General features: G+C 40.8%; 1 protein-coding gene across 1 annotated transcript in view; it reads left to right on the forward strand.

The window, feature by feature from the left end:
* Positions 1-830: 830 nt before the first annotated feature.
* The window catches only part of pkd1b (polycystic kidney disease 1b), a 35,165-nt gene continuing 21,015 nt past the window's right edge, over positions 831-14,980 (forward strand). Inside the window, exons 1-14 of the mRNA XM_053639190.1 lie at positions 831-891; positions 975-1,167; positions 2,970-3,148; positions 4,898-5,016; positions 5,201-5,348; positions 5,660-5,925; positions 6,929-7,675; positions 8,170-8,301; positions 8,396-8,571; positions 8,902-9,038; positions 9,722-13,368; positions 14,071-14,244; positions 14,364-14,501; positions 14,643-14,925. Of these exons, the coding sequence (XP_053495165.1) occupies positions 831-891; positions 975-1,167; positions 2,970-3,148; positions 4,898-5,016; positions 5,201-5,348; positions 5,660-5,925; positions 6,929-7,675; positions 8,170-8,301; positions 8,396-8,571; positions 8,902-9,038; positions 9,722-13,368; positions 14,071-14,244; positions 14,364-14,501; positions 14,643-14,925 (6,400 nt within the window). The remainder of the gene's footprint in view (positions 892-974; positions 1,168-2,969; positions 3,149-4,897; positions 5,017-5,200; positions 5,349-5,659; positions 5,926-6,928; positions 7,676-8,169; positions 8,302-8,395; positions 8,572-8,901; positions 9,039-9,721; positions 13,369-14,070; positions 14,245-14,363; positions 14,502-14,642; positions 14,926-14,980) is intronic.

The following is a 14,980-nucleotide window of genomic DNA, read 5'->3' on the forward strand; positions in this document are numbered from 1 at the left end:
TAGCAAACCAGCTGACATGACTTTTGTTTCTATACTGTTGAGAATGCTAGTGATGTTTCAGCATTTCCGCATAGCTCGCGCAGTGAAATGTTCAGAACTCCCCGGCTGTAGAGCCTTTTCAGATTGTGTTTCGGATTGTAGCCGTGTGAATAAAAAAGAAAGTCGTTACTCGAGTAGTTTTCTATTTATTTTTATTTTTCTCACCAGACAACGTGTTCACTCTTTCGTTGACCTCTGTGAACTTTTACTCTTTACTCAAGTGTGTTTTGTACTCTTTCCTTCATTGTTCATTGTTTACCTGATGAATAATTTGGAATATTTAAGGATTCTTAGCGTCCTAAAGATGGACTTTTGATCGGAAAAACACGGCCGTATCCCAGATTCTTTTCCCTAAGAATGTAGTGAGTGCTGCTTCAATACAAGCAATCAGCAACTCTTTCTTTTCTTTTAGTTTTTTTTTTTTTTTTTTTTTAATGGACGAGGCTTTAACCTGGCCAAGTGGCTTTAATTACCTCATTCCCAGAGAGACATTTTACTGCATGCTAATGAAGACTCCAGTGTGCTCAGTGCTCTGTTGCTGTGAGACAAACTAAAAGCCATCCAAATAGTTTAAAAAGAGGGGTGAGGGGGCAACGCTGTGCAGGACACAATGCTAATAAGTCACTGAGTACGACCAGAAAAAGAAAGAAAGAAAGAAAGAAGGGGGGAAAGGGAAAGGGCAGAGTACAGAGGGAATGCCAAAGGCTGTTTTAACAGGAGGTAGTGAACATCAGCGTCATGTTATACACAAGGGAACCGGGTTCTCAGAGGCCTCATGGACGCACCGTGACATGGATCTCGTGCACCTGATTCTCATCCTGATCCTCAGCGCTCTGTCCAGCTGCTCCAGTGGTGAGATGTTCCACTCGAATTCCATTCACAAGATGTTTTATCTAACATCTATCTGAGATCTACTAAAGGATTCCTGTAACAATGTTCTCCACTAGATGAAGAGTCTTGCCCAAAAGGAGCCCAGATAGACCGAGACGGCTTGCGCTGCTACTGGATGTCAGTGTCTACATTAACCTGGCAAGAAGCAAGGACCGATTGTCAGAACGTTAACAGAGGAGATCTTGCCGTGGTGGACAAACCGAGCGTTCAGAAGTTTATAGAAAACTCATTTCTGCTGTAAGGCATTGCTATATGTTTGACTTGTTCTTCTCATTGCTGTAAATATTGTAAATATTCAGTAATCACGTACTGCAATCTTCTTTCCCAGGAGATTTGTCTACTAATCATATATATATATATATATATATATATATATATATATATATATATATATATATATATATATATATATATATATATATAGCGAGGGACTTGTTCTCAGATGTCTCTTGGTTTGGGACAATGGACAAGTAGCCCATATATATATGTATATGTATATATATATATATATATATATATATATATATATATATATATGTGTGTGTATATATGTATGTATATATATATATATATATATATATATATATATATATATATATATATGTATGTATATGTATATATATATATATATATATATATATATATATGTGTGTGTGTATATATATATATATATATATATATATATATGTATATATATGTATGTATATATATATATATATATATATATATATATATATATATATACACCGTGAAGGATTTTAATGTATTGCACCCAGACATTTAGCTGTAATGTGATTTAAGGTTTCACAGACACTCACTCCTTATCAACCAAAAATGCTCAAATAGTGTAGATATTATGTATTAATAGTGAATGAACAAAAACCTAAAAACAAATCAAAATGAATGTGATTTAAATATTCCATTACTGAATTTTACTCTTTTGCTAAATATCTCTTACAGCCAATTTTCTACTCGACAGTATGAAGACTTGTTTTCTTATTGAAGAATATACGAACCCATGGGGGATGTAAACTAACTGACTGTTAAAGAAATAAGTCTAAATCTATTGAGTATGAGCCCAAAATACTTTCCTTTTTTTTTTTTTTGGTTTAGTTTTTCCCCCATTTGTGGACCATACAGCCGGTAGTTTTGTTTGTCTCGTTTCATTGCGTTTCGTTTTTTGTTTTGTTTTTTGCCATAGAGGTAGTCATGGTGTTTATTTCTTTTCGGCCGTGCAGCCGAGGCCTGTTTCACGGAGCCGGTTTCGGTGGCTACTCGGGTAAGTTTGAGTTTAGTTTGAGCAAACTCTGGGTTTTCAGTCTCAAGAAGGTGGATTGGTTTTTATCGGGTTTCATCGCCATGGTAACTTGCACTACACGCAGGTTTTACTCTGGGTAAGAAGACTCTAACCCAACTTGGACCAATCAGCTGCGAGCAAAGTGAAATAAATCTGACACATCGACGTTAACCCTTCAGTGATTGTAGAGGTGGCTTCACTGTTTGTCACCTCGAAGGGAAAGAACTTTTAGGGACAGACACAATCCCCTGGCTTTTCCCAATGACCATCTGTACAAAAGATATGGATTTTCAGCAGATGGTATAGTTTATCTCTGCCAGCTTCTTGAGCGGCATTTATTTCTATTAAATGAAATGACATGTAATATGTTGGAGTTATAAGTTTTCAATCCTAATTGAAAACTAATCCTACTAAGCGTCAGTCGTTAACCGATTGCAGGGAAGGTAAGCCTTCAGGAGAGTGTTAGGAGAGGTAGAAGGGTGCTGTTCCAGACAAGGTCCTGTACGTGAGCATCAAGGCCTTGAATTTGATACGGGCGGCTGCAGGAAGCCAGTGGAGGGAGACGAAGAAGGTTGTGACATGGGTTCTCTTGGGCTTGTCGAAGATGAGGCATGCTGCTGCATTCTGAATCATCTGAAGTGGTTTGATGGAGCTGCTGGAAAGCCCGAGAGTAGTGCGTTTAGTAGTTGTCATTTTCCTCCTATACAGGTAGTTGCTGTAATTGCCTACTCCTCCTTTTCAGAGAAGCCCCTGGATTGGTTTGGCTGAGAAATGGACTCTCAAGTCTTTTTGGTGCTGCTAACCCGAATCATGAAGACCGAGAGCGAGGGACTTGTTCTCAGATGTCTCTTGGTTTGGGACAATGGACAAGTAGCCCATGTAACCAAAAGAATCACTTTATCTGTGGGAAACTGATATCAGGTAATGCAAACTAACTTTCTGAATATATTCCTGCCGACGCAAACATGTAGAGAATAAAGTAAGCTCGTATCTTGAGCAGAGATGAGTTTGTGTGGTCCGTGCCTATTTTAATGTCTCTGGAAGTTGACGTAGTTTTCTTTCTCTTAACCATTCCTACTGTGGTCAGGAGTAGATTTTTCAAATTGAGAAGTTCTTCTACAAAACACAGCCGTACTTCCCTTGAATCAGCTTTACTTATCAGATTGCCACATCATGTTCAAAAGTAAAAGCTGTAATTGTGATATAGCAGGTGATGGTGAGCTGTAAAAACCTGATGTGTGTGTGTGTGTGTGTGTGTGTGTGTGTGTAGGGGTGTTTAGGAAGAGTTATGTAAAGAATACGATTATGCTGAGGTTAAGTTTATATTAGTGTTAGGATTAAGATAGGGTTAGAGTTGAGGTAGGGTGAGTTTAGGATTATGGTTGGGCTAGGGTTACAGTTCTGCTAACCTTAAACTTCAGCTAGGGATAGAGTTGACCTAACTTTAGGGTTGGGCTAAGGGTTAGAGTTGTGCTAGGGTTACAGCTGAGCTAGGGTTATGGCTGACCTAAGTTGAGGGTTGGCCTAAGGGTTAGAGTTGTGCTAGGGTTAGGGTTAAACTAGGGTTGGGGTTAAACTAGGGTTAGGGTTGTGCTACGGTTAGGGTTAAGCTAGGGTTAGGGTTAAGCTAAGGTTAGGGTTGTGCTAGGGTTAGGGTTAAGCTAAGGTTAGGGTTGAGCTAGGGTTAGGGTTAAGCTAAGGTTAGGGTTGTGCTAGGGTTAGGGTTAAGCTAGGGTTAGGTTTGGGCTATGGTTACAGTTCATCCAGTTTTAGTTTTAAGATAGGGTTGCGATAGTGTTAGGCTTTGACTAGGTTTAGGGTTAATCTAGCATTAGGGTCTGGCTAGGGTTAGGATTGAGCTATGTTAAGGTTGGGCTAGGGCTTAGGGTTGAGTTATTGTTGGGTTAGGGTTAGGCTTGGGTTTGGATCGGGTTCAGCTATGGTTAGGGTTGGGCTAAGGTTACAATTAGCCTGGGGATAATGTAGAACTAAGGTTAAATTGGGCTAGGGTCTAGAATGGAGTTAGTGTTAGGGTTGTGTTAGGGAAGGTGGTGAGTTATGGTTGGGCTAGGGTTAAAATTAAGCTAAGGTTAGGGCTGGGCTGGGGATAGTGTTGAGCTAGAGTAAGATTGGGCTAATGTTTAGGGCTGAGTTATGTTTGGGCTAAGGTTAGGATTTGAGCTATGGTTAGCTTTAGGCCAGGGATAGTGTTGGGCTAGGGTAATGTTGAGTTAGGGTTTAGGGTTAGGATTATGCTAGTCTTGGGCTTGAGCTGGGGTTGCAGTTGACCTCAAATTAGTGTTTGCATAGGGTTAGTATTGGGCTGCAGTTAGGCTTGACATTAAGGTGAAGGTTAGGCTAAAGTTAAGTTTGGGCTAAGCATAGGGCTGTATTAGCGTTAGAGTTGGCTTAGACTTATGGTTGAGCACGGATTGGGTTTAAGATAGTGTTATGGTTGTATCAGAGATAGGGTTAGACACATCTCTATTTGGCTTCTAAGCAGAGTCTGCTTTGAACAAATGATTGAATGAAAGACTTTTGACAGCCCTTAAATGGAAAATGAAGAAAAAAAAACCCACTAGAAATAGGTCAATAATACTGCCTGGGTTAAATAGCAGCGATCTTTCCATCTGATAAAAATCACTAAACCCGAGTTTTTCTTTCCTCAAGTGTATTTGCCATCGTTGGACAGCTATGTCATTGGAGTGCCGGTAATGTCCGGTGTATACACACAGACCCAGTTACATCCGCTGCCTTCACCACCGGACTTAAAACAACAGAGAGCTGAAGTAAGCACACATGAAGTGTATAATATACTAACTGATGTAACTACCGATGTATACTAATCACGTAGCGTTGTAATACCGATTTTTGATCATGTTTTCTTTTGGCCTTGCACAGCTGAACTTTGCTATGCAGTAATGCCTCTAATCTTTATCACTGTGTGTATGATTTCTTTTTTTGCTTGCACAGATGATGCTGTTCCCAGGAATCTGGGTCAGTCATGGAGGCCAGGTGTTCACTATCGAGTTGGTAGCTCAGCCCAGTCAGCAGCTTACCATGGCAAGAGTTCAGATTTTACGGCCGTACTGCAGCCCGAACCATCACTTAGTTCCCCCAGGTACCTGAGGATTAAGACATTATGTTCATTATGTTCTAAAAAAAAAAAAAAAACATATACAATGAACTTGTTTTAGCTGAGAAGCTAAGATCCGAGGCTCTTAGTATGGCATCAGGCTGGCATCAGATATTACTTGGTAGCTCTTGAAATGTAGTTATTTGTTTATTTATTAATTTTTTTCAAATGAGATTACGTAATCCCAAAACTTCAGACACACACCATTGTGAACATTCCACTGAAACCACTGAAAAGGTTGTTTATTTAAGATAATGGTCATACGGTGTGTATAGTTCATCAATCCTCTGCGTCAGGCTGCAGCTCCATCGTCAATCCGTTCACCTGCTGCTCGGTGAAGCCTTTGTGCAACACCACCGGTGGCTGTCCAAGTGCACAGTACTGGTGCCATCTGGTGGAGAGCTGCCTACCAGTCGCCAGCCCTTGCAGCCCTTATCACTCATCTGCCGATGGACACGTCTTCACTCTGCCGCCCCGCTACACTGCAATGACTCCTTTCTACCACATGGTGGCAGACATAGCATTGGAAATACCTCCAGCTTCTGAGCCTGTCCACATCGAGGTAAGCAGACATCCATGCTTTACATTTTACATTCGTCTACCTTAAAGCTCTATGGTGAACACTATGGCGTGCATGACATCTACGTGTATAAGCCCCTTGTAACAGCTGAAATTAGTCTGCATAAACATTTCTAAAGTGTCTCCAATGTCATTTTGAATACATAATATTACGTGACATTGTGATATGATATATACCGTATATGCTTTATGAAGTTATGCATGTAACTCTTATTACAGTTATGTATGTTATATAATGTTATAAATACATTGACGATAATACATGCAGTCATGACACAGCCTGGTGTATTGTATGTTGTATCGCACTGTATGCTGTACATGTCCTATGCGTACTTCATGCACACTGTTATAGTGCATTATTAACATTGTGAGGTCATGTATAGATATATCCCTGCTGTCTGAACTGTTATATTCTGCCAGTCATGTATAAGATTAATGTGTGCTGTATAAGATCAATGTATTTATAATACATGCAGTGATAAGACAACCTGGTGTATGTTGTAATGCATTATAACTTGTCTCCATAGCCTATGTGTACTATATACACTGTTATAGCGCATTACACTGTTTGTCTTATCAATGTTCTTATGAACAGTTATTATAATGTTAATTAATTTGACGTTATGAAGTGTTTTATTATGCCCGTTATGTATGCCATGTGACGTGTCATAAATGCATTTAATATTGCTTAATGTATGAGGTCATATCACAACCTGGTGTAATTCTTGCATTATGACTTGCGTACGTAGCCTGTATGTGCTGTATGTGCAGTTATAGTGCATTATAAAATAGATCTCGTTAATGTTTAATGTTATTGTATGAACAGCTATTATAGCTAGTTGTGTAATTTGACAATGTGAAGTCATATACATACGGTATATACGTATATTCATGCTATTATGCCAGTCATGTATGCTATATAGCATGTTATATATGCATGAATAAAATACATTTTGAATGCCTCTTTACTTTATTTATTCACACAGGTCATGTTTAAAGGGAAAGAGTTCCCCGTGTTTCCCGACGATATTCTTGCCGTTCAGCACACTAGGAAATCCGGAGAGTTCCTACGATGTACGAGCGACTCTGATTCCGCCTGGCGCCAGAGCTACATCTCTATTCCCGGACCTGAGTGGGGTGGCTGGGTAGATGTCGCAGTGTCTGGTCTGACAGATGAAGGCCACTGGTTGGACAACATGTCCTGCGACCTGCGTCTGATCTACGAAGACCTTGGACATCTCTCTGGTCCTTCCGCAGCTGTGAACAGCACGCCGAGTGAAGCCAGTATAGACCTGAGCACACCTAGCAGCGTTCTGATCGACGCTCAGACCCCAGTGTCAGGAATGCAGATTCTCTATCCTGTACCTGGCAAAGAAAATCGAATTCATCTACCGGTAAACATCCAAACGTTAATTATTATCGAGATCCTTTCAGGAAGAAATGCGACAAGCTCATGGTCTGCCCCGGTGTCGAGGGCAGGGGTCCCGTTCCGAAAATCCTGTCCAGCGGAGATTTCTGAAATTCAGGTCGTTTGTCAGAGGGGTTCTTCCGAGACATGGTTCTCGTATGTGTACGTCATGCCCACTAGCCAAGCGGAACAAACTCTGAACATTACAGCGTCGAACCAGCTGAGCTCTCAGACTCTGAGTGTGAAGATTCAAGCTCATATTATTATCACAGGACTGAGAATACAACCGCAGGGGTTTCATAGAGTTCTAGTGGACATACCACAGGTACACTTATATATACACAGTACGTATGAATGGAAAGAAACTTTAAAGCTTCCATTTGTCATTTTTAAGTGTTTGTAGACATAATCATTGCGATAACTGAAATGATTTGTTTTAATAATTATTTCAATCGAAAGTTCATTCACGATATTGATACCTGGTATCTGATTGCAAACTGCTATGTGGATTTTGCTATCCAAAAACATAAAAATGTGCTATGAAAATATTTAACTTGCTCCTTACCCATGATCTTTGCAAGAATATAGCCTAGGCAAGGTTAGAAAGTAAATATATATTTACTGTATATATAGATATATATGCATGGTTACTTAAATTTGATGTATCAAAGTATATTATTGGCAGGAAGCACCAATTTGAACCATTTTTCGCCATGTGGACGTGATGTCGCTGAAGGATTTTCACAGATATTTGATCTCATAGCATTTCCGCATACATTTAAAAAGTTCTTAGGAGACTTCCTGTCTCTCTGTCTACAGATGTTCACCACAGCAGTGGCCACTGGTTCGTCTGTGAAGTACACCTGGGTTATTGATAATCTCGTCCAGTTTGCCTACACAGGCGAGGCATACAGCGTCACGTTCAACAAACCAGCACAGTACACGCTCAAGGTAAACACCAAATAAATAAACATCAACTGGAAACCTTATGGCTGGAAAATTGCAGCATTTACCGTGCATACAGCTATGTTATTTTCCCTAATAGGTAACAGCGGAGAATCCCGTTAGCACTCAGGACACAGAGGTCAAACTCACGGCGGATGTAATGACCCCGTTAGCCGACCTCGCATTACTGTCCAAGAAGGAGGTTGTTGCTGTAAACACCTCAAACATCTACACCGTTAGAGTGAAACTGGATGTCTCGATCGGTGTCACAATACGGTTAGCACTCTTAATGCTTCTAAAATGTTCACTTGGGGCAGTGGTGGCTTGGCGGTTAAGGCTCTGGGTTACTGATCGGAAGGTCGGGGGTTCAAGCCCCAGCACTGCTAAGCTGCCACTGCTGGGCCCTTGAGCAAGGCCCTTAACCCTCTCTGCTCCAGGGGGCGCTGTATCATGTCTGACCCTGCACTCTGACCCCAACTTCCTGACATGCTGGGGAATGTGAAGAAAAGAATTTCACTGTGCATATGTATATGTGATCAATAACGACTCATTAAAATGAGCTCAGTTAGATTTGACTTAGATTATGGTCTTTTTGGAGCACCACAGGTGGGATTTTGGTGATGGTTCTAGCTGTGTTAATCATACACTCGTCGCTCCGTTAGCAAGGAACGATGTACCACTGGACCGGACTGCAACGCAGATATACTTGCAGGATCATGCACATCATGTCTACACAACACCAGGTAAATACTCTGAGGTGATATTACAATTTAATGTCATTTTTACGTCAAGTAAAGAAACGGAACAGGCTCGATTTGTCGTTTTCAGATTAGGACATTATGTCACAGTATGTCAGATTACGTCCATATACACAAAGCTATAGCGATAGTTGTCATGACAACTATAGTATAGTATAGTGTATGAAAGTCATACACTATACTGTACATAATGCCTCATGAATACATCCATAACCTTTTATAACGCATTAAGGCGTTATACACATTTGTATAAATCTTTATGAAAACACATTACACTTTAGAGCCATGTTCATTGTGTGCGATGAATGAATTGCTTGCATTCTGCATTTTATATAGTATATAGTATTCGGAAGACATTTGATCACCATAGACACTATTGCTGCCTAGAAAGTCACCTTAAGCACGTCTGTAATCTGACTCTGAACATGCATACCTTTCCCTGTGTACATATTGACAAAACCGTTAAGCCAACTCTGAATATGACATCATTTCTTATGCAACGGGAGCTTATAAAGTCTTTTATAAAATCCTGCATGTAATTATAACTATTTATAAGCATTTATAAGTAGGTAAATCCAAATAGATCATAATAACAGAATGATTGGCTGTAGTCATGGCTACTACATAACATTTAAGTCTATATACTGTGTGTTTTTCATTCTGTAAAGGCGACTATACGCTGAGGATACAAGCCCGAAATAAATATGACTTTATCCAAACGGCTGTGCTACTTAAAGTAAGATCTCCACTGACCAAACTGTTAGTCTTATCAAAGCCAGCTCTCCCCAAAGTCAATCAAACCATTCTTTTAGAAGCCTCATCACAGCCGTCTTCATACGGAATAGCTTACACATGGAACTTTGGAGATGGCTCGTCAGAGATCGAAGGACCTCATAAGATGACCGGGCATGCTTTTAAGAAAGCCGGTGTGTTCAATATTTCTGTGTGTTCCAACAACACTCTGTCAAGGCTGGATTCCTGGATGATTGTGGAAGTTTTCGAAACTATCTCAGGTCTCCATCTGAGGTATAATGGCCCCAGTGAACTCAGTTCCATCACGGAAATCAGTGGAAGCGTGTCTACGGGTACCAATCTCAGGTGGACCTTTGATCTCGGTGATGGGACTGTGGTTAAAGACCTTGAGAAGAACTCGATCTCGCATGTCTATAGGTCTACGGGAAACTACACTGTCCAGGTAACAGTCGGGAATGCTGTGAGCAGCGTGAGACAGTCTATCAGTGTAGAAGTTTATCATCTTGCTGTTATGGGGATCCTGCCACTAGAATGCATGGTGAGTGGAAAGGAAGTAAATCTTCAGGCACTAGTGACCGGGAATGTTTCTCAGCTGACTTTCCATTGGAGTTTCGGAGACAGTACTGGTATGTCAGTGAAGAAAGGAACAACAACCGTTGCTCATACCTTCTCAGGTACTGGGAGATACCTTATCGACGTGACCGTCTATAGCCAAGCAGGATCTGCTCGCTATCAGATAAATAGATGTGTTGAGAACTTAATTACAGATTTGAACCTGCACTCAACTGTAAATGTTGCAGCAGTGGGTGAAGAGATATGTTTTGATGTGTCAGTGCTTCCGACCGGTGGTGAAAGCTACCGATTTCTCTGGTATAACAGCTCTTCCTGTGACTGCCCGATCAATGGGACATCACATCACTGCTTTGTTTTTTCAAAAGAAGGCATGCATAAAGTTATGGTAATCACGCGAAACCAGGTCAGCGAGAAATCTGCGACGACGACGATTATCGTCCAAAGACCTATAGCAAAACTGTCTGTACAACACAATGGTGATAAGGATGTGCTTACTGTCAATCAGTCCTATTACTTTTGGACTGAACCAAGCCAGAATAATGTTGCTATCGAGTGGGACTTTGGTGATGGCTCACTGAAGAGCGAAGGCCAAAATCTGTCCCATGCTTTCACTTCAGCTGGTCAGTATCATGTCAGTGCTTCAGTTTTTAATGCAATTAGCAAAGAGATTGTGGGTGTTGATGTAGAAGTCCAAGTTCCTATACGTAACGTAATCATTCACACCAATCAGCCGTTTGCAGAAGCAGACCGAGAAGCAATTTTCACAGTTTCAAGCAACGTCATGGATGACGTCGAATTTTATTGGACAGTGGACTCCCTGACTCCTTTAAAGCTTGGGACATCAGAGTACAAATATGTGTTTCCCAAAGCAGGGATCTTTCACGTTAGAGTCGTAGTACAGAATCTCGTCAGTAAAATCGAAACCTCAACAACAATTGAGGTTCTAGAGAGAATACAAGATGTCCAAATTACAAGCCAGATTCTTAAATCTATGAGCTATTTCCCCACAAACGAGAGCATCACTTTGAGCGCTACTGTAAACCAGGGAACCAGCTTGGAATATCGGTGGTTAGCTCATCAGGATGGAGTTAACGATATAGTTGGTGTTGGCGAGGATTTTAAATTATTTACAAGTCACCCTGGTGATGTGTCTGTCAGGCTTATAGTTGCCAACGTTCTTGGTAAAGTGCATCGTAATTGTTCTTTAAGGGCAGTTGAACGTACTTCTGGTGTAAATATCTCATCACCGTTAAACGTAATAGCAAAAGGAAAACCCGTTAAGTTGGCAGTGACTATGAAAACTGGGACGGATCTTCGGTACGTTTGGTTTTTAGACACTGATCGCTCTCCGATTAGAACAGATGTACCTTTTGTCCTCCATGTTTTTAATGCCGTTGGTGTTTTTCAGCTAAGAGCGTCAGTGGGGAATGTTTTGGGCGCAGTCAATGCTACCAAACAGCTCACAATTCAGGAGCCCGTTTCAGAGATCGACTTTGAGGTAAATGGACGATCACATCCCTACTTTGTCAAATCAAACAGTGTCTTGAAGTTCCATGGATCTGTCAGAAATGATCAAGGAAATGATCTACACTGGGAGTGGACGGCCATTTTATGTGAAGGAAGTGCAGTTGTTTTAGGTCAAAATCACACCATCAGCTACTCCTTTATGGATGCAGGAGATCATCGAGTAACTCTTAACGTCTCAAATGAGATCAGCTGGCAGTCTGTGTCACATGTAGTAACAGTACAAGATGCCATTAAAGGTCTTAGTCTAAGAGTCAGTGATGCGATCGTCTGTGAGAATGATCCAGTCACTTTCACACCGACCGTCACTCAGGGAAGCGGTGTTTCATTCAACATGGAATTTCCAGGAGGGAATGCATCCCTAAAAGATCAGGAGGATTTTACCACCTCATCCCTTCCTGTTGGAAATCACACCATCAAAGCAACTGCTAAGAATCTTGTTAGTGCCTTATCAGCAAACATCACTGTGAAGGTGGTAGAACGAGTTAAAGGTCTTCATTTGGTTGACTGCTGCTCTTCTGTCTTGGAAGCCTCAAAACCAGTCAGTTTCAAAGCATCAGTAAGAACAGGATCTAAGGTCGCTTACCGATGGAATTTCCACTTAGATGGATTCAAGACCTTACGACAAACTGGTCCAAATGTCTTGTATTCTCCATTTGGCAATGGATCCCTCTCTGTGACAGTAGAAGCTAGGACTGACTTCTGTTCGCAGTCCATGACGGAGACAGTACAAGTTCAGTGGCCGGTGAAAAACGTGAAGCTCTTCATCTTATCTGATGGACCTTTTGTACATCACAACATCACATTTTTTGCCCTCATTGATGGCGGGAGTGACCTTTTGTTCAAGTGGAACTTTGGTGATGCTAATGAAGGGATCCGAGTTACAACATCCAATACGGAAGTCTACAAATATAACGTGGAAGGAAGATTTACGGTCCAAGTAACTGTTTTCAATAACATCAGCCAAGTCTCGGCACACTTCCCAGTTCTGGTAAAGAAACTGGAATGCACCCAGCCTCGCGTCACCCTCATCCAAGAACAGGCGAAAATTCCTAAATCAAGGCACAGCTATTTTGAAGCAAGTGTGGATCTGAATGATTGCGCTTCTTACAAGACAAACTACCTCTGGGAGATCTTTACAGATCCAGACTGCATGGAAAGGAAAGTCTGTTTAAATAATTCAGTGGATGTTACCACACCACTCCTGACTCTCCCAAAGCATACACTAGAAGTGGGGGACTACTGTCTAAAGTTTACTACTGGGTTTGAAGGAACGCCATTGCATCATTACAAGACTACAGGGTTTTCTGTAGTGAACAGTCCATTGGTTCCCCTGATCAAAGGTGGCTCTTTCCAAATTTGGTCAAACCAGAAAGACCTGATACTGGATGGAACTGAGTCTTATGATCCTGACGCTACAGTTCAAGAGACTGATCTGTTGAAGTTTCAATGGGATATTACAATGGTGAGTATTATGGGCCCCATAAATACCCCACCCCCCATCCCCCCCCCCCCCTTCAACTTTTCCACATTTTGTAGGGTTACAACCTGGAACTAAAATGGTCTTGATGCATGCTAAATTTACAAATGAATACAAATGTTTTTGCGTATGTATTCACACCCCAAAATTAGTTTTTGTGCAACCAGTTTCTATTAGAAGTCACACAATTGGTCGAAAGGCGTTCACCTGTTTGTCATGTGATCTGAGTGTAAATACACTGAAACAACATCATGAAGATCATGGGGTAATTAGATGAAGCCTATGATGATGTTCTGGAAATGTACAGTAGCAAGCAAGTGTTGGTTATAATATATATTAGATTAAAATAACTCGTTGAATAACCCTCAGAGCACTATTACCTCCATTACTAAAAGAAATTTCACAATTATGACTCCTAGAAAGGTTGTCTACCAAAAAACATTGCCTCTTCAAATGTTAGCATTGTGTAAATGTAAATCAAATCCCAGAAATCCCAATTCAATTCAATTCCATGTTGCAACACTACGAAATATGAAAGGCAAGTCACTGTACTGTCTTATTCGGTTGCTTTTATGAACCAATGCAAATACAAAGACCGTCAGAGCATAAAAAAGTCTTGTGCATCCTGTAGTGTATCCTAGTCTAACACAGATGTTAGATCTAAAATGAGTGTGTTTATGCTTAAAGGAGCAGAACATCAGCACATCTCACTATCCAGTGTCCTTCCTTAATCATTATTCCATTGAACGCAATGGCAGCAAGCTTATTCTGCCCAGGCATGTCCTAGAGCCGGAGAGCGTGTACCACTTCACACTAACAATTCAAAAACCTGGTAGATCACCCATCTCTACTATTCAGCATGTGAGTACTGTCTATGATTACTCATCGAATAAAGTGTATTTCTTAATTTTTTTTTTTTTTTAAACTGTTTTATAATGCATTAATGCACCATAGTTTTCAGCAGTGTCTTGTTTATTCAGGTTCAAGTACGTGAAGCAGAAATACTGCCTGTGACTGTAAAGTGTGTATCCTGCAGATCGGTGTTTTCTCGTTCTGTCACTCACAGCCGTCCTCTTGCATTGACTGGAAGCTGTTCTCTGTGCAATGGCACTGTTCAGGTCTTATAAACACATATTTATGCATAAAATGTATGGACTTCATTTATCACAGTATGTTTGCATAATAATTCATTCATTCAAAGTCATTTTTAAGTATCGATGAGGAACTCCTTTTTTTTTTTTTTAATTCTCTGTCCCCAGTATAATTGGACTGCAGGAAACACGAAAGGTGAAGTTTTACTTCTGAACGAAGTCACAACTTCAACGGGATACAGCTCTACAGATCTTGTCGTCAGACCTAATACACTAAAACCTGGATTTGAGTATATATTCAGTCTTAACGTGTCCCAACCAGCTACTGGACTATGGGGATTGGCGAGCATTGCTTTAACCCCTGAGCAACCACCCGAGGCTGGCAACTGCACCCTGTCTCCAGAAGATTCGGTTCAACTTCTGCAAAATGTAGTTTCATTCAACTGCTCAGGTACTGCACTATGTTGTAGACTTGAGGGAATTGAAGTACTTTTTTGGGTAAAAGT

Source organism: Ictalurus furcatus, chromosome 13 (assembly GCF_023375685.1).
Source record: "Ictalurus furcatus strain D&B chromosome 13, Billie_1.0, whole genome shotgun sequence".
NCBI lineage: Eukaryota > Metazoa > Chordata > Actinopteri > Siluriformes > Ictaluridae > Ictalurus > Ictalurus furcatus.